General features: G+C 41.9%; 1 protein-coding gene across 1 annotated transcript; it reads right to left on the bottom strand.

The window, feature by feature from the left end:
- Window positions 1–1,699: 1,699 nt before the first annotated feature.
- On the bottom strand, window positions 1,700–19,128 carry atp8b2 (ATPase phospholipid transporting 8B2). The gene is given in 30 exon segments (XM_010787023.1): window positions 1,700–2,689; window positions 2,783–3,379; window positions 3,910–4,040; window positions 4,882–5,020; window positions 5,112–5,231; window positions 5,233–5,358; window positions 5,549–5,632; window positions 5,735–5,958; window positions 6,790–6,973; window positions 7,174–7,390; window positions 7,845–7,950; window positions 8,750–8,861; window positions 9,509–9,673; window positions 9,982–10,097; window positions 10,644–10,832; window positions 10,955–11,114; window positions 11,262–11,296; window positions 11,638–11,725; window positions 12,107–12,227; window positions 12,636–12,832; window positions 13,027–13,115; window positions 13,194–13,352; window positions 13,873–13,952; window positions 14,197–14,267; window positions 14,585–14,657; window positions 14,814–14,875; window positions 14,976–15,074; window positions 15,503–15,616; window positions 15,738–15,796; window positions 18,898–19,128. Coding segments are annotated over 30 exon segments (4,116 nt in total). The 5' UTR covers window positions 19,031–19,128; the 3' UTR covers window positions 1,700–2,623.
- Window positions 19,129–23,481: the final 4,353 nt, after the last annotated feature.

Raw genomic sequence — 23,481 nt, 5'->3', positions numbered from 1 at the left:
TGAAAGCTGAATATAGCCCTGCTATTATAATATTCATACTCAAGTGGTAATCAGTGTTTTTTTTTAAATTCTTTTTTTATAAAACACTTTCTTCTAATTTTAATCAACAGACTATATTGTTTACGTTTTTTACAGTCATGAAAATGTTGCATTTTTTTTATTTATTTCAATTTAAAATGTCCCCTCCACCAGTGATAGTTTACTTTGAGTTAAATTAAATACATTTTGATGTGGTTAAACTTCTGTTGTTGAAAATAATCTCAAATTACAAGTTATTTTGGTGTCACACCAGAGGTAGTCATTTCTTTCTTGCACTTTGATTTCTTCTTTAAAAAACATTTGCATGGACACAGTTGGTTCCTCTTATTTGAAAGAGAGCTGACATTGACCACCTTTCAATAGCTGACCCGTGCTTTGACAATCCATTGGGCCAAATACTGTTCAGCACATTCATTTCTGGCCTTCGTTTTGCAGATCATGTTTGCATTCTGTTGTATTTACACTAAGGAGATGATTTATCGAAGACTGTAGTGTAGGTACAAATCCTGGCACAAGTTCACATTGTTCATATGGTTACTTTACTTATAATCTCACCCAGGGGCGTTTCCTGGACCTGGAAACATTCAGGGTTTAGCCCACAGTTCATTAAGGTACGCTACATTGAGGTACCGGGCGCTACAGTGGACATTTCTACTGCAACACTCCCCACATGCACATACAGTGCACCCGCGACTGTTACAATGAAGGCTCGATAATCAGCTCACGGCATATGTGTAAACAGGAGTAACCTCCTCTAGGGGGGTCCTCACCTCCTCTAGAGGGGGCCTCGCTTCCTCTAGGGGGGGCCTCACCTCCTCTAGGGGGGTCCAGGGGCATGCTCCCCCGGGAAGTTAAAAGCATCAATCTGGTGCCCTTTGAGAGCAAAATTAAGATATGCATACATCTTTCAACACCCATATGAAACAGAACTGTAAACAAATTTTCTTTTTCTTTATGGATATTTTACAAATCACTCCCCTGTGACTGTGTATTAGGTAGCTTATAGCTTCATGTTGAACAGTAAGTCAACATTTTCCAGAGAGCTTTCTTTGAAATCACCAGGTAACGCTAAAAAACATAACATTTATATTGTATGACAAAGTGTTTATTTAATATATCTGGCTAGCTATAGCTACTTGCTAACGGTTTAGCTTACCCCCGCGATTCAAAGTAACGTCAACCTAGCTGTAATTTATGCTTTGCACATGTTCACGTAACTTGGAAGTTTACTGACATTACCTTGTTTACCTGGCTCAAGTGGTGGCTCTGGGTTTGTTGTGTGAGCCACCACTTGAGAATTGTCGTCTTTTTTAAGAAATGTTTTTCTTATGTCCATCTTTAAAAACTCAGAGTCCGACTGACAGTTTAAACATTGTCACAGGATAGGTACCTGTCAGCCAATAAGACAGATGTTTATTTCCATGCAACTCTCTGGTGATTGGTCTGGTGTCTTGTCTCTGTTGCATTCACTGAACATGGAAAATTACAATCCTGCCGTCCTTTCTAGTGTCATGATGAGGTTCAGGTAAAGCACGGTTAATGTATTATATTATTGAGGGAGAATTGTCCGGGACTAAAGAAAAAAGCCCAGGCGACGCGCCTGATCTCACCCCAGTCATGGACAGGGGTCAGTGATTGACAGGAACATTTGCAACACAGATGGGATGTCGTACTTGTTTTATGGATCAGGAAACAGAAAGAGTTTAAACGACCAAAATGTTGACATTGTTAAGGCATCATTATCCCAAAACACATTCCCTTTATTTGCGGATAGATAAACATTTTGCAACACTATACTTAAGTGTACAATGTTTGACAAATTACGTTTAGATGTCTGTTAATGCCTACAGTAAGCAAGTGGTAGTTTGTTCTTTCTAGGGTGGTGAAATACATTTACATCAGAGGTTAACATGAACTGGCCCTTTGTCTGACAAATGAAACGCTTTGGCTTTCTTAAAGGTCAACTAGGCCATTATAAAACACATCAATATGATGCAAAAAAAGGAAGGAAAACATGTGAAGTAGGGGTATGTCAAGTAAAAAAACAGATACATAGGAGAAAAGAGTAACGTAAAGTACCGTTCTCACTGAGAACTATAGTGAACGTAAAGCTTTTTAAAAAAAACAGTTCTAATATTGCTTTGCTGATTGAAAGTCTTATTGTTCTGCTCCTTCATTCTACGCATTGCTGATTAAAAAAGATTCTGCGTGACTTGTTTGTGAGTGAGGCTAAACTTGAAATAACAAGTGGAAACAATCTTTTAGATCCTTAATAGTAATCTGTTATCGCATCTGCTGCTTTCCTTCAGTCTAATTCTTTAAATACCTTGATCTTGTAGTCATTCATTAACACAGTTATCATTGGAACATGTATATCATCATCAATTCATAGTAGGACAATGTCCATGTTGCTACATTGTGCCACCTGTTCCTATGGATTTAATTGATTTATTGTAGAAGCCTTAGTTGGGAAAGGAGAACACTGAGTGGGGAGCTTTTTTATCAGTATCTCCAGGAAAACACACACATCCTGTATGTGTGTGTAAACATGTGATGGATAGCAGTGGACATGATTTTACTCCATTTATTCTGCTAGTTTCACCGGGCTGTTGGATGCAGAGGCTCGACCCTTCCATCTCAACAGAGCTTCCTGTAGGAGAGAGGGACAGTTGTGTTAATTGTGTAAGATTTGTTGTACCGGTTTCATTTTTTGTCAGTGATACATGAAGTAACAGCAGTTTACCTGCACGGCACCCAGACTTATCGTCCAGCCTCCAGATGAGTCTCCCCCCTGGGATCTCAATGCTGCGGGGGTGAGGACTCCAGCATTGAGGGTCTGGGCTGAACCATCAGCTGCTTCTGAAGCTGGTGCTGGAGCTGGTGGGTTCTGTGTGGATGAGGTGGAGGCAGTCTGTGTGTCGGGGGCTGCTCCTGTCTCCTCCTCTATGGGTGCATCTTGTGAGCCACACAGAACAGACGAGGAGTTAGAGAGCGGCGGGATGGACCCAGAGACACAGCTGGGTGCTGGGCTGCTCTCCCCCGAGGCGCTGGGGGGGGTGTTAGTGTGAGAATGTTTCTTCCGGCGCAGCGTGTCGATCCAGCTGGAGCTGTGTCTGGAGGCGAAGGTGGCCATGGCCAGAGAGGAGAGCCTCATGTTCTTCCCTGAGGTGATCAGCTCTCCAAATCCTTCCGTGTGGGCAAAGGCGTAGCCCGACCTCCTGGAGCTGCCTCGGGCACCCAGACGGCCCTCCGACACACTGCCCACCCCCCGCCAGGCTCCGCCCACACTGCGACCTGCCGGCTTTCTCTTCTTCTGCCGCACCAGCTGAGTGTAGCGCACCTGGAGATGGAGCAGAGGAGATTTCTTTTTATTTAATTAGGCAGTTTGATTCTGTTTTCAGCCTTTGTACCAAGCTAAGCAAATGGCAAATTGTTACTTTAGGTTGCTTCATTCTTCTATTCTTTCTTCTCCACCTGATCGTTAATCTAGTCCATACTCAAACCTGTTTGTACTTTACAACTTTAATTTATATCCAGGACAGACACAAGCAATAGTGACAAAAAAAATAATCAAAAAAGGGTCTTCTTCACACCACCAGCAGCTCTGGTTGAAAGCACCATGAGCTTATCAAGTAAGACTAAGTCATTGGTGTAACTGGGGTACGCTAATTTAGTCAATATTTACAGAGTATTTAAGGACGGTAAGAATGAACTCATCATTACACACACAGTCAGATGAACTGTTTGTACGAGAGAAGTTAATCATTGGCTTGTTTTAAACTGACCTGTAGGGATGATGCAACACTGACACATGTTCCAACGAATAAGATGGACACATCAGAAACTTTGTTTTTGTGTGTATTTTCTCACCGTGTCTGAGAGCTGAGGTTTGAGATCCACCTTAAGGAAGCGGAATGCCAAAACTGGAACTATGCATATTGCTGTCGCCAGCGCAATGGTTAACCACACGACTGGTTGCAACAACGTGCTCTGGGCACTACCTGCACTCACAAACACATAAACAAACATGAGCAAATATGTCTCAGGATTTTACAGCATTTCCCAAACACTGCAAGCACACATATATTAGACATCTTTACATAATGAACTCACTGGTGTATAATTGTTTCAGCACCACAGGACATGACTTAGATATCCTTCATTTATACAAACAGGTGCCTACATGTTTAATAGAATTGTATGTTTATTTGACCCTATTGATCTTTTCCTGGTTTCATCTTTATAATTAGTCATATACTTTTTTGGATGATACAGGTTAACTGTCACTTTGACAACATCCTCCTCAGTGCTATCTTGTCATGCTCCTTGGCTCTTTTGTCTGTTATTTTTTCACTGGGTTATTTTACTCACTCTCCTCATATGTCATGGCTCCTTTTCCCGCCTGTGTGATTGTTGGCTTATCCCTGATTGTTTCACCTCTTCCTCATTGGTTCTGCTGTCACCAGTTCCCTTCATTCCTTGTGTGTTTAGTCTTAGGCTCCCTTCTCATTGTTTCTCCTGTTTCTTTGCTTTTAGTTTAAATCGTTTGAGGTCTTTGATCCAGTATTGATCCAGTGTGTTGCTTTGGTTAACATTTGGATTTACCTATCACCTACCTGCTGGACCTTTTTTGGACCATTTGCCTAATTTGGACTGTAAGTTTTGTTTTGTTTAGTGAATTATTGCCTGTGCCTGGGTCAGAACTTGCAATTCTTGACATTATGATAACATTACTACTACAATTGAGAAATGTGATACAAAAATATTGATTTGAAATTGCTGTATTATATTGGTCAGGCCGTTGTGTGTGTAACCGACAATTAAAGACAACAGGACACCAACCTACAAAGTGGAACTGGTTGGGAAAGATCCCGAAGAGGGTCTGGCTTTGCAGAGCGAGCATGATGGAGAAGTATAAGCCCAGTGAGCCCCACACAAACACATGGTTGATAACAGTCCAGAAGCCTGTGTCCAGAGCGATCTACACAAACAGAGGAACAGGCCGGTTAATGCTCCAACACGGAACAGACCGTTCACTTTGGTAGCTTTGAGGAAATCTAACACCTTCTCACCTGAACGCTGACCACAATGACCAGGGCTGTTGCCGTGGTGACCGCAAAGGTCTGGTAGTCAGCAAGGGGCACACCTGTGCTTTGAGTGGCGTCGGACAGGATGGCACAGGGGATGAAGAAACAGCACCACTGAGGTGTAGATGCCCTGGGCGATGCAGATGAAGAACTCTCTCTTGTTGAAGAGGAGGTTGAGCTGTCCGGGCTCGTACAATTTAGGATACTCCAGACTCCTCTGGTCGGGAACGTCCTACAAGAGGAGAGGAATTGAGGAGCTGCAATTACTGAAACAAGTCAAGCCTGCTATGTTGTGGTCATAACTACAGACATAAACATAATCGTCTTTTTTTTGTGACCTAGTTCCCAATAGTTATTTATTGGACTTCTTCTTCTATTTAAAGTAAGAACAAATTATGCACATTGACTATGCTTGAACAGACCTGGTCAAATATCCCCATGGCCAGCACAGGGAGGGAGGTGTAGACAATGTTGTAGAGAGTGATGAAGTACTGATCGTACACCGTCTAAAAGATAGAGGAGATGCACATAAACACATTGAAAGTGATTACCCTTTTCTAACCCCTGATCAATGTCCTTGAGTAGTCTCACAAGCTCTATCCTCTGACCTGTGCCGAGAAGCCACAGTAGAAGCCAAACCAGAAGTGCACCATGGTGAAGGCAAAGTTCTTGTAGAAGAAGTAGCAGAGGAAACGGCACATGCGCAGGTAGGACCAGCGGCCGTGCACCAACAGGAGGCGCTGCAGGAATCTGAACTGAGAGAAGGAGTAGTCACTGGCCAGCACCGCCTGGATCCCCTCCTGACCTGAGATACCAACTCCTATGTGAGCACCTGGAGGAGCGGGAAGAGAGAGGCACACAGACAAAGAGGGAGAAAGGTAAGCTTAAATGTAATGTTTGGCCTTAAGAACAAATTGTTCCTTCTTTAAAAGATGTAAATATAAAATCAAATGCCTCAGGAAAAAAAACATGTTCAAATGACGTACATTCACATACAAACCCACAAGGTGATGCAACACTTACAAAACACTTACTATTACACACATATTAAAATAAACGGAACATTGGGCTATTGGCTTAACCAAACCTCTCCGTTTTCCCTTAACGTAAAAAAAACAACTCTTAATGTCATTCTGTTTCACACTGTTGCAACTACAGTATTAATGAAAGCAATTTTCAATATGCACAGAGTGAAATATTAAAACACAAGACTTCATGTTTTTGTTTTAACGATTACATAACATTTACATTTTTTTAATACATTTCTTTTAACATTGTATACAAATGTTCCCAAAGTTCAGTCTGACATCTGGTATGTTTGGAATTTCCACTCAGATTTCAACAATGTTTGTCTGCAGACATAAATGAGTGGCCAACCTTCAAATAAGTTGAGTTTAGGTTGACACTCACGAAATTGACGACACAAAATATCTGTTCATATTTTGATGAGGAAATCACACTTACTGCAAGAGACATTTCCACACAACCTTTCTCGACTACTAGTAACACGATGTAAACAAACAACTTCTTCTGCCCTTCTGATGAGAATTTCCATTGCATAAAGGTAGTCACGCACCAATGTGGCTCAACTTCTCTCTTTCCTCTCCGTCTCAAAAATCATCAACAAACACTTCCTCCTCTAATACACATCTTCACAACTCACTTTTGATCATGCTAACATCGTTAGCCCCGTCTCCTATAGCCAGGGTCACGGCTTTCTTGTGTTTCTTGATCATCTCCACCACTTGAGCTTTTTGCAGCGGGGTGACTCTGCAGCAGATCACGGCTTTGCACGCACACGCCGTCGACACAAACTCCGTCTCCATGTCTGCTTCTAGTGCGTGGGCCTATAAAAGAACAGCAGATACAAATGAGAAGTTTAAGGGTAAATGTTAAGGGTTTAGAGTTGTATAGTTGTAGGGGAAATATTTGTTGTTGATCAAAAAACACAGTTCAGGCAAATTATTATTTTCTCACAGCTGACAGTTTAACTTTAATGGCATCTGCTTTTTTTTAATGTGAAGGTGGCGGTGGTTGTTTTTTATACCAGACTGTGGCCGTTGATTACGAGGGCAAATTCTCCAGAGATGTTGTCCATGAGGTTAGAGGGAGGAGGAGGAGGAGGAGGGCACTGCAGCTGTTTCTCTCCTCCCCTACTATCGCCTTGTCCTTCTCTGAAACCGTTACCCATGAAACATCCCTCCACCCCCTCCTCTTTTCCATCTCTGGTTCTTGACATCTCGATCATCCTATCCCTCGCCCTCCTGGAGAGGAAGACAGTCAGTATCAGTCACTGAGTTCATGAGTTAAATGTTACAGGAGGCTGGAGTGTGGATATTGTAGCAGTGGCCTGAACAATTGCATTTACAGGGCCAAATCTTTGACATGCCTATGCCGGTTTAGCACCAGAAATGGTTGATGTTTTAGTTATTGTTAGAAAGAACTATTAACAACAATATATTTTGAACTTACTGAAAAGGCCCTTTTTGGCGTATTTAGTTCATTTGTTTGGCTGTGCTTTTAGATACTTTATTGTCTTGATTGAACTGTATAGTGTCTATTTTATCGCTAGGGTAAAGAGCTGGATATTTCTCAGTAACTCTTGTACAGTAGTTGAAACACTGTGCTTCCACACACACTATAAACATGAATATAAATGCATTTTGTATACTTCAGTTTATTGTGTATCCTACAATGCAGGGTAAAAGACAGACTGACCTGAGGTCCTGTCGTACGCTCTGGACGGTGTGTCCACTGATGATGAACACCTCAGTCATGTCATCTGTCAGCATCTTGCAGGAGTAACCTATGTTGACAGCCGTCTCTATGTGAGCGAAAGGGAGAGTAAACCATTTGGTTAAATATTTATAGTAAACATTCATCTTTTTTCTCCACTTCCATTGAAAATCCTTCAGTCAATGTTGGTATTTAAGCTGAGAAGAACATGCAACTCTCTCATCTGTTCAACATATAGATTCAATTTCATTTTATAATGCCTTTGTTGGAAATGTGGCCTAGGTTTAAGTAGCTCTAATTTGAGAGGTCCTCCCTGCAGGTGGCAAGGTTTAAAAAAAAAAAGCAAATCAGTTTCTCTGTGAGTTTTCTCTCTACAGGAAAATGTGTTTTGTATCCATCCATTCAAAGAGAACAGGAGCCAAATGCTCGCTCGTGTGGATCAAAAGTTGAGTTGAACATCGTTATGTCTTCAGTCATATGTGAGGAAAATAAATAATTTCACAGTTTTTTGACAGTCTATTATGCTCTTGCATGTGCCTCCTCAAATCAATTACATAATTGTGGCACATGAACCGGACCTCGTTGATCATTGGCTTGTGATCGGTGACTACAAGTTGTAATCAGCTGGAGGTCTGGCAGAACATTTACTCATATGTGAAAGGAAAGCAGTCCTGACATCACTTTTCGACTTCTTAATGGGGGACAGTTTGGACATCCATTACACAAAACACGTAAAAACCTGTTTTGTTTTTTAATGTTACTCTTCACAGCCCCTGGACTTATGGTGAAATGTAACATTTTGTTTGGTTATTTGCAAATGATGGTGCTTTTAAAGAACTCTGTGCAAACTCAGATCTGAAATGTGTGTAAATGTGTGTGAGTCTCACCCTGCTTGTCTCCAGTGAGAATCCAGATCTTAATGTTAGCCAGGGAGAGGACAGCGATGGTCTCTGGGACGCCTTCCTGCAGCTTGTCCTCTATAGCTGTGGCACCAAGGAGCTAGACAAACAGATATACATGTACATTTCAATTCTTATTCAAGCAGGAAAGTATGAAACTTAATCTGAGATCTGACAGTGTTTTTTTTTTAATCCACAGTAAAGAAATTCCCCTATTCAAATATGTCTGAACGATACAACCAACGAAACCTAAAGTTCCCTTTTTTGATTTACCATATTAATTTTAGTTTGCAGAAGGAAGGAAGAATTTTTGCGTATGAAGAAATGGCTTAATGTTCCACAAAAAGAAACTTAAATTCAGACACACACACACACACACGCACACACACACACACACACACACACACACACACACACACACACCATGTGTTGACCCATGAAAAGACGTCAAAACGACTCTTGGTGTGCATCAAAAAGTGCATCTAATGGGTTGAAAAAATAAATAAATGCTCGTAAATACTTTGTGAGGTATTTGTAAAGACATGCTCAAATGTAATTTGAAGGAATAGGAATATGGCTGAGGAGAAATGATGAGGAATGGACTAAAAAGCACTGTAGAAAAATATGAGATGTTGTTAGCCTTGTGATGTTAGCCTTAAATGTATCCCAGGAATAGTTGCCGCCATGGTTATCACAATCCAAATTAACAATACTGTCAAATGCACACTCTCAGCACAAGTCACTAACCACCATGTCTTGCTCTATCTGCTCATATGTGGCTGCCAGTCTGTCCTCTCTGCAGTTGGCAGCCTTAGCAGCGCTGCGGTGTCTCTCTGACCACGCCTCCCACTCGTCCTCTGACAGGTCTCTGTAGGCCAGAGCCAACGTCCGCAAACCATCTGCCGCATACTCCTATAGCAAAACACATTTACACAGACATGTCACTAAATATACGAACATTCTGACACAAGGAGAAACAATGGAAACCTTGAGGGCGATGGTCTGCCATGTCTCTCACATATCAAGGTGATACATTGCCTTATTACGCCAACAATTCCCAAATTGGGATTAATAAAGTACCTACTGTATCTATCTATCTATCAGGAAAAGTAGAGTATGAGTTAAGGCTTGGACATTCATAGCTGTTTTCAAGTTTGGAGGCACTAGGTGGCAGTACAGCTCCATCCACCCAGGAGATAATGTGATATGTGTTTACTCACATTGAGGTGGTCCGAGGTGATGTTCATCAGTTCCTGGTTGCAGGGGTGGAGTCTCTCCAGCAGCACAGTGTCAGCTCCTTTACAGTACAGACATATTCTGCCCTCTGGGTTACGCACTGAAAATAATAAAAGTAGGGAAGACAACATACTTAAAGAAATCTATACACCTCCAACATTACCTTCAAATAACAATCTCCTCTTTCTGAGCTTTAACAAATGTCGTTCCTGTGGATAGTGGGAGATAAACAGAACGCAGTCTGTGGCAGAGATGTATGAACGTGTGCCTGGTGGTCCTTGCCGCTCTTTTGCTTGACCACATTTGTGTGAAAGCAAGGTGATTTATGACCAGTTATTTCTGGGCAGCTTTCCAGCACCTTACAGGAATACTAATCACAGGAACACACAGTGAAATCTCACTGACGGATAAAATGTAAACATGACTAATAGCCTATATCGTGTCAGTTTGTAGGAGTGTGGATCGTAATTTAAATGTCCCTGTAAATGCAACACTTTTATTTCTGCTGCAGCAAGATATTGATCACAGCAGACTGAAGTAAGTAACGTGGCCTAATGACAGATTAAAAGTCCCCAAAAATATAGGGAAAATATGAATAATAGTTTACCGGTTTATTTGTAATTTTCAAACTGAAAAAGACACACACCTATAACAGACATCCTCTTGCGTATGTTGTTGAAGTCCAGTATGGCGAGCAGGGTGTAGGTCACGGATCGTCCCATCTCCGTGGTGGTTATAGTCCCAGGTGTTCGGGAGCGAAACACAAAGCCGAAGTTTCTTGCTGCCGTCACTAGAGCGCCCTCATCTGGAGACTGAGCCTTATAGAGCAGCTCTCCTGGGTATACAGATAAAAGATGGTAAATAATGGGCAATAAATAGAGTACAGATGGACAGAGGGTGTGACCTGCTTGCTGCTATTTGACCTCCCAGAATCCCCTCTCCCCTGCCCTTGCTCACCCTCGCTCTTCTCCTCGCTCATGACGGTGTGACAGAGGGAGAGCAGGCGGAAAAACTTGTGAGTGTGTGTGTCGCCCACTTTCACTGCCTCCAGCAGGGTGTCGTCATAGAAACAGAAATCCGGGTCTGCCAGGGGGTTGAAGGGAGTGAAGTCCAATCTCTGAAATTAAACGGTGAGACAGGGACTCTGATAATAAGTGTATAAGTGTGTGTGTGTGTGTGTGTGTGTGTGTGTGTGTGTGTGTGTGTGTGTGTGTGTGTGTGTGTGTGTGTGTGTGTTGACTTAGAACAAAATAAGTATTCTTACCTTTGGCTGAGGTCCCAATGGGTCTGACCCTTCACCTGATAGTAACACACACACACACACACACACACACACACACACACACACACACACACACACACACACACACACACACACACACACATACACATTGTTCAGAATACAATATAGCCCGGTTCAACACCAGCTTTACATGTGACCTTAGCAAAAAGCCTATTATACAATTTATGTAGTCAAAAAAACAAAACGAACATATTAAAATAGATTGTTTTACAGTTGTATTGAATGGAGTGTGTATGGAGTGGAGTATATGTGTATGTAATAAAGTGGCTATTTAGTTTAAAGGCCTCATTTGCAATACGTGGTTTGGTGAGTGTGGTGTGTGTGTGTGTGCAGTTACCATAAGTCTGTCCGTTGATGGAGCACTTATTGAAGCTCATGATGTTCTGAGTGAGAGTTCCTGTTTTGTCGCTGAAGATGTATTCAACCTAATGAAAGTAAATTAAATGTGAACACATGATCTAAATCGACATAGACAAAGTAATTGATTTTGTCGAAGTTCAAGAAATAGCAGTTAATAAAGTTTATACTGTAAGCACCATAGCCCTAGAGGGCAATACATTATTCAAATCAATATCTGTATCATCCTCATCTCTGAATTTAGACAGCTTTCAGTTTGCAGGTGTATTTCATTTCTTACCTAATTCTACCATTCTTTCAGAATTCAAATTCAATAGAATACAAGATGAAAACTAAGCATCATCAGCAAAGGAAAGTAGGGCCAATGTAGGATGGATTGATATACATAATAGACGATAAATGAACATGCTTGAAATATAAATATGACACATAGACTGTTTTTGCTGTACCTGGCCCAGCTCCTCATTCAGAGTGGTGGTCCTGGCCTCAGCCGGTGTGTTACACTGTGAGCAGAACATCTGCTGGTCCCAGTTAATGAAGTAGCTGTGACCCAGCCTGATCACCTCCACACTGATAGACAGACAGGTGAGAAAGAGACGCTGTTACATTAACAACTGAGTAATAGTAATCTAACATAGGGCTACGTGAAGTTCTCTAACACTTACACCTAGACAACAAAGATAGGGGGAACAAATCAGTTAGTAGTTTATGTAAGTCACACACGCAACCTCAAAGTGTTCTAGGTCAAAGGTTCAGGGGTTCAACAGTAGCTTGTTTGTAAATTGGTGAGCAGAGGAAACAGTTTTCAGGGTGTCAGCTCCCTTACCTGAGAGGAAATCTCTGCAGGCCACATGTACAAACAGTGTCAACAAAGCTTACTGTCTGATATAAGCAGGAATGTTGTATATGTCTTGTCTCATATGTGTCTACTGTATACACACTTGCATTTCAAACTGTATGTCTTGGACTTCTCCTCACCTGACATACAGAGAGATAGGCACCACGGTGTTGAGAATAATAACGTAGGACCAGAAGGAGAGGAAGGCCGAGAAGAGGAAGTTGTCCACAGGCGGGTCCCAGGGCAGATAGCTCTGAAACAAGAAGCCCACCTCCCTCTCCCACACTGCGTTACCCACAGCCAGGATCACTCCCATACACACCAGGAAGCCAAAGATCTGACAGAAACACACAGATGGAGAAATTGTACATACGGGTCCAAATCAGATGTGTTACATTTTGATCTCTGGACAGTTGAACCCAAGTTAGGGTGGCTTAGAGAAGATATATGAATCTAGGTAAAGCCATTGAGCTCATTTCCTGAATTAGTGATATTATGAGCGAGGAAAGTGAGAGGTTTGGGATGTCTTACCCAGAGGACCAGAGTGTTCATCAGGCGATCGATGCTCGTACGCTTAAACTTGGTGCGACCGCTGTTCTGCATTAGCTTGGTATCTGGGCCTGGGAGAAAAACAGGGGAATTAAGAGCTGCTATACACATCATATACATACTTTATTCAAACGCAAAAATACACAGACCTGCAAAGATGACGAGGCCGTAGCAAGCCTCTGTGTTGCGGAGGACACATCCTCGTAGCAGCATGTTCTGGTTGGACAGGGTGTATTTCTTGTCTCTCCAGTACAGAGTCCCACAGAAACGATCCAGCTTGTTGTTGGGGGGCTCACACACTACCTCACCTTTAAACACAAACACAGATACATCCTAATCTGATGCTTCATTATAGATATCCACAAAATCCAATTACATTATAAGGTTTTTTTTTCTAACTGTATGATATAAGGTTGAATGTTTCATCCTCATTACATCATTCCTTTGTCACACAATCGAAGGCCGAAACGCACACCTTTTGAAAGTTGATATGAGGCAGTGTGGGTTGATTTGCTGCAGTAATGTATTTTCCGCAGCAGGTGAGGAGTGTGTGTGTGGGCGCACTGTGCTGCTGACACAAAAGTATTTCGTTGTGTGAGACTAGTGGGCGGGTGATGGGCTGTCGTTCAATGCTGGCAGGGTAGAGAATTGTGTGTGTGTGTGTGTGTGTCTGTGTGTGTGTGTGTACATTTTGTTTTGTCGGAGGGTGAGAAGGGGGATGACATTTGTGTCAAACACTGAAATGTGTTGTTGACCTAAATATTACCTTAACTGAAGATGAACCAAACCAGAAATCAAGAGAAGAGGATGAGTTTTCTTGAAACTCACCGTCAAACGAAGCCAAGTTGTTCTGATCTCCAAGTTCAGATGTCACTGAGACCGACTGACGAACCTTCATATTGGACTCTCTGGAAGATAATACACCACACAGTTAATTAGATGTAGGGTCATGTTGCTTCTTTGAATTTAGTTTCCCCTCGAGGGACGAATAAAGATTTTCTTACAGTACTATTTACTGACATAATAATATTATTTTTACATTTTGAATCAATTTAAATAAAATGTCTTATTTATGTTTTCTTTCTTTCTTTTTTTTCTTTCTGCAGTTTATGAGTTGATGCGAGTCATTTTAATGTGTGGGTGTTTTCTGACCCGTCCAGCTCGGCTGTCTCGATGTAACAGAGTCCGTGAGGCTCGCTGCTAGACAACAGGAGCAGGTCAGCCTGAAAATAGATACAAAAGCTGAGAATCCACTGCACTGCACTTACGACACAAAAACAACATTAGTATTAGCATACGCAAACAAGTGAGTACGGTAACTAACAAACATATGTCGTGGAGCGTCCCCTAGCAAGGAACACTGTACGGAAATCCATTAGGCATTTTAGCACTTTACAATACAGTATGAAAACAGGCAGAGACGGTTTGAGGGTGATCCCTGAAGTAGGTTAGTAAGTAGTTTCATTACAAAGTTAAAATGTGCCCTGCAAGAGGTGATCCCTAAGTGTTTAGTCTGTGGAAATGTACATCACACACTTACTGCCACAAACTGGTTGTTTTCCAGTTTAATGATATCACCCACTCTAACGTTCATCCACTTTTCATTTTGTAGTCTGTAAGAGCAAAACAGACAGAAACAGTAAAGACAGATAAAGTTAGAGATGTTAAACAATGGTTGCAAAGTAGGAAACCTTGAAAGAATCTGAAAAGCAGACTTAATCAAAGCTCTTGTGAGTGCTCAGGTGCAAATGACAGGACAGGAGACTCACGAGCCACGGATGAGGACCTGAGACTGACGGTTGTTCACTTGGCTGTCGCTCTTGTGACGAAACTTCAGGAGACAAAAGTCAATGTGAGTCATGCTACTTTAATTCACTGAAATGTCATGAGCAAAACTGCATGAGTATTCGGTGCATAAAAAGTGAGCTCACATAGTCGTCTGTGGCATCCTTCACTGCAGTGATGCTCAGCACCAGAGCTAAAGGCACGATGGTGGTGAACCAGGAGAGGGAGGAGATCTGAGGTATTAACTAGACAGAGACAGAGAGGAGCAGATTAGTTAGAAAAGGGACACAGAGGCAGTGTGATTCAGAGAAAGCTACATCGGACCATAACCACACAGCAGAACGCTCAGCTGCCTAAGAACCTGAGTGCACCTAACTGTTCCAAGTGAGCAGGTGATTTCACAAGACACAAACATATTTGATAGGGTATTTCTACTTCAGCTACTTCACTATCTACTTGATATTACCTTGACTACAACGTTGTCTCCAACGCCATTAGACGTGTATTTTCTTTCACCATGCTAATGCTCACAATAAAACACATATTTGTCGTATAGAGATGTAAGCCAGTAACTCTTCATCCTTTGAAAATTCAGCATGCACTTTATTTTTCTCTCTTCCTGTGTCATGCTCAAATCCCTGTTTTACATCCCTTGGTCAGCCCCTCTCCTCACCTGCAGTATGAGCAGGAAAAGGAAGTAGGTGTTGGCTACTTCCTGGAACTGCTCAAACAAGTTGACGGGCAGAAAGGTGACGATATTGTACTTTGATGTCATAATACAGTTACTCTGGATGAGGAGAGGAAAAATAGAAAAATTATATTTCAGATTATTTCAGTTGAATTACATCAAAATGGTCTCTCATCTTTCGACAATATTTTGGAACATGGACAGGATTAAGCTGTCTCACCGCGTACTGAAACTTTTCGTTGTACTCTCTGTCATTGGCTCTGACCTTTCTCTCCTCCTCTGCAGAAACACAAGACACATAATGAGGCATGAACGATGATATCACCACTTAGTTTTACAGAAAAGCACCCAAACCACTGCATCTCTGTGTGTCAAAGTCATTGGTCAACGCGCATAAAAGGACCAGCAATAATTTCGAAAATGTCAATAACATTAAAATCCTCCAGAGAACAGAGAAAGAGACAATCCACTTTGTGTGTGTTTATTTATAAATCAATGTAGCTAGAGTAGTCTGCTGAAGGTTGTTTGAGTATTGGGTAAGTCACATTCACTCTGTCCAATTATATCTGATCTTCAATTATCTGCAGCCTCTTTCTCTTAATGACTAAATGTGCAATCTGGGACAGAAAAGCAAAATGTAATCACGATTGTGAACATCTGTAGGAGCTAAAAGTAGTACCAGGAGCTATGCCAGGTAGTCACAGATAAGGCTTTACATGCATTATGACTTAAATCTATAAAGAATAAAAATACACCAGGGAAATGTATGTTTCTCCCCTTTTGACCCTGCTCTTTATCCTCTTGCTGTTTTTAGGTTTCTCTTTATGCTGAAGCAAGGTAGTTTGGGAGTTCCCCTCCTCCTCTTCCAGGCCTGTCTCCTCTAATATTGATGAGACTGCTTTTTAAATGAAATGACTGGCCTGTTTTGCACAGGGCTGTACATAGTTCACATGCACGCCCACACACACACACATCCAGATTTAAAATTCAGGCCAGAAGTATATGTTCTGCACAGACGTATGTAGCTCCGAAACACTCCTTTGACTGATGACTGAGATGCAATGAGGCAATACAGGAAGGGACATCATAAAACATAATCTCATGCACACATAAACAAAGACCCTGTGGTTTCCTGTGTTTCTGCAGCACTGTGAAGACTTGTTTTATCTGGGTCTCTTCTAAAAAACAAACACAGGCCACTTAAAAAGATGCAGTATCACTTTCAGGTTATAAAACAGATTTGGTGCAGAAGATGATCTCCAGTTGACTGCTTTTTGGACACATTGTGTAAAGTGGATTGGATTGTATTTAGTATTGCTAAAAAATACAAATGATTTGCATTTCCCTTTGATTTACATTTGATGTTATTAGTGGCCGCTAATACCTAAGAGGAGTAATGTTGCAACAAGTGCAACAGAATGAGTGCACAACATTCTCGATCACAGTGTTAGTGTTTGGTCACAGTGAATTCTACAGTTGTTATGACTGTGAATGTAAATAAAATAAAAATGCAACTCTTGGCGGATTTTATTAGATTTTCCCTCTCTTTTAAACTCTGGTTGGTATAACACTATCACATTTGTGTGATTAGGTAGATGAACATCTTTCACCATGTCTTGTTGTTGAAATTCTTCCAATCCTTTTTCTCCTCTTTTCCCTCTGGCAGCCCTCCCATCTACCTGAAGGTCGTAACAGTGCTTTCAGTGGGAAGTGTTTACCAGAGAGATTCTGCCTGACAGGCAGAGTCTGCAAAAGCTGCATTAACCCTCCATGAAGAGGCCATATGTTAGGTAAGCAGAGAGAGACTGAGGCTGATGTCAGACCAGGCGGTGTCTGTCCCAGCTGTGCAAGCTAACCACCCCTAACTGAATGCACGAGCATCTTTAGCAAACTGTCCATTAAGTGTTTAATGTCTCTGCTAGCTCCAAGGGCATATGAAACCCTGACGCAGACGAGATGCTACACAGCAAGTCTGTATAAATCTATAAAGCTCCATTACTGAGAAACGTTCAGTTTGCAGGCTTACTCGGCTGAGAGCGTAAGGTTTTAATAAACGACTACCATAAATATTGAGTAAAACAGTAAGCCTTATTATCACAATATTTCACACAGATTGGCTAACTCCTAAATCCATTTTATATCATCCCTGTCTCTTTAATACTCTTCCCTCCCTGGCCGGACATGTGAGGACACATGTCAAGAATCTCCTCGTGTCTGCAGCAACACACACTCACTGCACAGTGAACGCAGACTGAAGTCATAAGAATAATGACCAAAGAGCAGAGTCAGCCTGAGCTATAGGAAATGCTATTGTCATTCACATCACTAAAAGTCAGGATGAGAATCTGTGCAGAAGGGATCCTCACTCAATGTGGCTGATTTAATTAGAAGAAGATGGGATGGTAGAATTGTCTGCAGTAATTCTCACGCACATGCGCGTGCAAACACACACGCACACACACACACACACACGCACACACACACACACACACACACTTGCAAACACACACACACACACACACACACACACACACACACACACACACACACACACACACACACACACACACACACACACACACACACACACACACACACACACACACACACACACACACACAGTGATATCATTTGTTGGAAACAATGCAGAGGGAAACAGTGACAGACTGGTGGGCTGGAGGTCAAATGAAGGTGTACATCCACTGTGATTTCTGATAGTTAAGCTAAGGAGTACAGACGAGGCAGTGCAGTGACAGCGGAGGCTGGCGCCTGGAAGATTGATCAGTGTCTCAGGCAACCGAGACCAGAAGGACATCATCCTACTTATTTATGCAAAATACAGATTTATATGCACTCAGTTTTGTGTACACATGCACAGATTCATAATCAGCAGCAAACATCAGGCAAACAGCTAAAATAGAGCGATGACACATTAAACAGGCTAGCTTCTTATATTAGGACAAAGGACAAACAACTGAATTTAAGTATGAAAAATGTCCATTGTTGTTATTTCCCTATTGTATAGGCTACAGTTTAGCTATTCATGTCAGATGCTGATATCTAATTAACAGAATGAAAAACCTCTGTGATTGCAGGAACAGCAAAACAACGTGGAATGGTATATTAAGTCTGATGCAGACATGTAATATGATGAGGTGTAGCCCACAGTGTTCACACACATACACAAACACAGTTATTTATAAAAAGGAGTGAGTAAAATGAAGAAGCAGGAGTGACACTTGGACACAGTTGGGATGAGAGTGAAACATGATGTTTATTTTTGAGATGTGCAACAAACTCCTGATGACGACGACAGTGAACACTTTTTGACATCAACAAGCTCAATTACCCCGCATCCTTAATTCTCACACAAACTGTACCTGTCCTCTTCTTTTTCGACGTGGCTCCATTAAGTCCTTTTTGTTTGTTTCTTTTCAGGGGAAGAATGAGTGGAAACCATTTCTCCGGGATGTCTTTCGGTACTGTCATCTTAACTTTTCTAGCAGTCACCATCTGAATTGCTGTAATTCAACGACCGCCGCATCTCCGCAAGGACGCGGGGATGGAGCTCCGGTCCCAACTTCAGTCAAGTTGGATTGCCCGCGCGCCGCACCGTCCCATCCCTGTCTCTCTGTTTCTCCCTCTCTCGCCTCCCAAACACAAACACGCACGCAGCCACGGACACTGGGTCCATCAGTTGCTATGTTTCTCTCCCTCCTGAAACACTGTCTGAGGTCATGGTGTAGAATAAAGACAATCTCTTAACAGATATAATAAATATTAAACACGAAGGTTGTTCACAATTGATTTTAGCCTTTGAGGTTGTTTTTTTTCTCTATGACGCACACATCGAAAATGCGTTATCAATTCTGCACCACAGCTGCCTCATAAATCAAGAGACCATGTGCAGAGTCTGCACCGTCAGCTTTACGTCTCATCCACAACATAAACACTAAAAGCATTACGTAACCACTTGGTGTCACTGACGTTGCCATGGCAGCCGCCTCTGCAGGGACCTCACAGCTGAGCAAGTTGCCAGATGAGGTAACTGGGCGCCATTTTGGATCCAGAAAGCATGAGCTGATTAGGACAAGGCTGTGCGTTTAGAGCCAAAGTGGCTGGTTCAGCAGCGCAGTTTCCTGCACGTTTTAAAGGAGAAGGTGCACTGCAATGGGCGGGGCAAGGCAGGTGCCGGTGCACGTGCTGTTTGGCGAGACTCGTGCCGATATAAGATTGCCGAACACACTTTTCCACAAAGTCTTGTCATATGCATTCACTGATCTAGATTGTGACACAATAGACCTATATGCAGTTAAATGTAACCAAACTTCTCTCACTCTCCATCTGTGGAGGCTGCCACAAGATCTGCAGCAGTGCCATTAGGGCCTATTAACTAAATCTGGGAGAAACACCATGGGCACAACGAATATCTGAGCACCTTTATTAGTCTCTTCACATATCTTTTACTGGTGTCTGAAGTTTTAGAGGATTTGAAGCATGATTTGACAGAATGTAAGAACTGCAACACCAAAATTCAGTAATTTAATCTTAAGCATCCCAAAAGACAACCAGGCAGTAGCACACAAACTATTCCAAGTGTGTTACAGTAGCTCATTTCCTTGCTCTGAAGGCAGGTTGTACTGTACACACACAAACACATTTATAGATGGAAAGGCTATGATGGTGTAATGGTGTAATGAACCGGATATAGAACAATGACCAAAGGCAGTCTTTCGTTTTGTTTTATTTTTTTATAACCAGTGTTTGCTTTGTTCATCTTGGTTCAAGCTGTACAGTAGGCTACAGAACATTCTCATTCTTCACGTAATAATTAAGTTTGTTGACGGAAAACATTCTCCTCTTCAATAGCCTATGACAAAAATGATATGTTTCACTGTTAGCTGCATGAAACCCTGTGAACATGAACCCACAGATTACACAGCTGGGTCATTCTACAGAAAAGGTGGAAATACTGTCACTTACTTTTGCAGACACCAAAATACATGACGTTGACCTAATACTCACATTCATTATATATGTTGAATAAATAGAGATTGTCTTTGCAATGGTACTAAATAAAAAATTAATAAAAAATGGTTTTATACATAAATTGCAATTTATTTAAAATGCCAAGTTCAAGGAACTGCCTTAATTGTCACTTTGGTCATACATGGAAGTGGAGACTATAGTTTTAATTTAAAAGATTTTTTTATAATAAATAAATCTAATTTATATTTTCATAACATTACAAGCATTAAATATAACACTGAAATGGTAAAAAAAAAACGCAAATTATTATTAATAATATCAAATAAATGTCAGTCAACCAAAATTACGTCATTGGTGTTACTGCTACACAAAACGCTTTTATTTTTTAAATAATGTACTGTCTCTGAAGTGCCTCCTGTAACAAGAGATAATTTGAGACAGTGCAGTGGACAAAGACATAAGGAAAGTCAGATACTTCTTTGTTTGTTAATGGTGTCATTTTATCTTCAAATTTTATGTGCGTCTTTCAAGTCTGTCATTAGTGTTACTAATTTCTTAGCCCTAGGGGTGAACATTGGAATGGGAAAATGTATTGTATTGAAGAGTTAAACGATTTTGATATGCAGCCATTTTGTTAAAATGGTAGCGTTTTCTCCAAATTGTCACTGGTGTTACCGTCACTGGCAAGGCCGGATTAACCATATGGGCAACCTGGGCAAGTGCCCAGGGGCCCTTGAGTAAAGAGGGCCCTCAGTGACAAGATGAAAAAATAAATTAAAAAAAATCTTTTTTTATTATTTCTTTTTTTTTTTTTTTCATTTTGTGTGATGAAGATGGCCATTGATATGGGGCTGGATCTCTCAAACTGCCATGGCCAGGCTTATGACAACGCATCCAACATGTCAGGAAAATATAATGGGCTGCAAGCTCATCTCAAAGAAAAGTTATTCATACATTACATTCCGGTGGCAGGTCACACTCCCTTAATTGTGTTTTGTTTCACCTGTGTTGAAAATAGTTCGTGAAGCAGCCAGTTTTTTGATATATTGAACCACTTTATGCTTTTTTTTGGACTTACCACCGATGGAATAGTGTCACTGAAAACGTCACACTGACGCTAAAATCTCTCTTGTTTATAGAGAAGCTGTGAGGAGAGCTCCTTCTGAGCTCTTTGTGAAATTACACTGCAAAAATACCTCATTCACACCACCCAACTCCTTGTGTGTGGGAGGATTCAGAACCGGTTCTTCGGTGTAGCTCCAGCTCTTTTCACACTGCCCAGAGTCTTCTGGTGCTGCGTCATTGCGTTCATCGTTTGTTCATTACGTAACCGTTTGTGTGCCTGCTTCATTAAAGTTCGCGCGGGATCCCTCACTGTTATCATTTGTGTTTGTGCTCACTTCCTCTGTACTGGTACCTCTTCGGAAGACCAGATTCCCAAGTGCTGGTCTCTCAGTTGGCCACTGCTGACTTGTTAATTTCTCCAGTTGTTGATGTACAAATGGATAAAACGCGGGCTTTTTGATTTGTTCAGGGTTGATCGCCCTGCCCTGCCCCGCCTCTATGTAAGCGTGACGTTATGTGGGCTTTTGCTCTAGCGGGACAATTTTTTGGTGCCTGAAACAAACCGGATTTCCCGCGAGCTAAGAGGCTGCTCCGCTGCGGTGTGAACAGAAAACACGGTGCTTTTCAAGTCTTCCAGCTCCGAACCGGTCCTGAAACACCGTTGGTTGATGAGGTTATTATGAAAGGGCTTACAATATGTTGGCGCTGATGACGAAGGCGTCAGGAACACAGGGCATGAGGGCATCTGCGCTGTGTGGCAACTCGGGGAAACTTACGAGACTGCTCTGCTGGCAATATTTTGGGCACTTACTTGCACCAATTCAACCTTACGAGCACTGGCTGCAAAAGATAAGGACATTGACCTAATGGACCGCTGTGCGGATTTTGGATCGCTGCGCACTTATGTTGCATCACTACGAGGGCAATTTCGGGACTTGAGGACATCTGCCCAGGCCCGTCACCGGCATGGACACAGCTATCCCACAAGACTCACCGTGTTGGTAAAAGAACGAGTATTTGATGACGCGAACGCAGTGGAGCCACGAGGTGGCCATGACTGGCCAGTAGCTGATCCAGTTTAGGCTTTTGTCAGCACATGAGGCCAGATAACACTCCTGCAACAGGACGCGCTGGTGCTTAAACATGGATACAGACAACATTCCCCAATGTTTTTGTTGCGTCAGGCTTTTTCTCACACTGCCTTAACCACTGACGAGGGTGATAGGTCCTTTTCACACCTTAAACGCTCCAAAATGAACTTAGGACAACCATGGTCTGAGGACTTTCCAGCCCTTTCTTTGATGCCATCGAGTCTGATCTTGTGAGGTATCTGGATTTTTGTGACCCTAATCACAGACTTTTCAAGAAGAAGTGAAGATCACTGTCTCTTCATACACACTTATTCACTCTCTCTCTCCTCTCTCTCTCTCACACACACAACAACACCACACACACGCCGCAACGCGCACACACACACACACACACACACACACACACCCACACCGTATTTTCCATCACATATACTGATCACTTAGTTGGCAACCACACCATTTCACTACATATTTTACTTTGTAAACTCTCCATGTTGTAAACTAATAAACACATCCTTGTGTATCTTGTACAGCCAGCATCATGTTTGGCATTAAGTGGGGCTGTTCTGAGGTTTTCGAGTTGTATTCCTAGGCATTCCTGACCTACACCTGTTCTTGGGAATCTTGATCCATTGTATCTTTGTCTTGTATTTTGACTACAAAGGGCAAAAAGGCTAGACCTACTTTGGTGGGAACTATGTGGGCTGGATGTCCCTGCTTTTGACAATTAGGGTGCGATTTGACATGCCAGATTGACTGAGAAATTCCTAAATTTTATGTTAGTAGGATGGGGTAGGCGTCGGTGTTACTTCTTGGCTA

This window comes from Notothenia coriiceps, unplaced genomic scaffold (genome assembly GCF_000735185.1).
Source record: "Notothenia coriiceps isolate Sejong01 unplaced genomic scaffold, NC01 NC01_scaffold00029967, whole genome shotgun sequence".
Lineage (NCBI taxonomy): Eukaryota > Metazoa > Chordata > Actinopteri > Perciformes > Nototheniidae > Notothenia > Notothenia coriiceps.
This window is presented reverse-complemented; position numbering and strand designations above follow the sequence as displayed.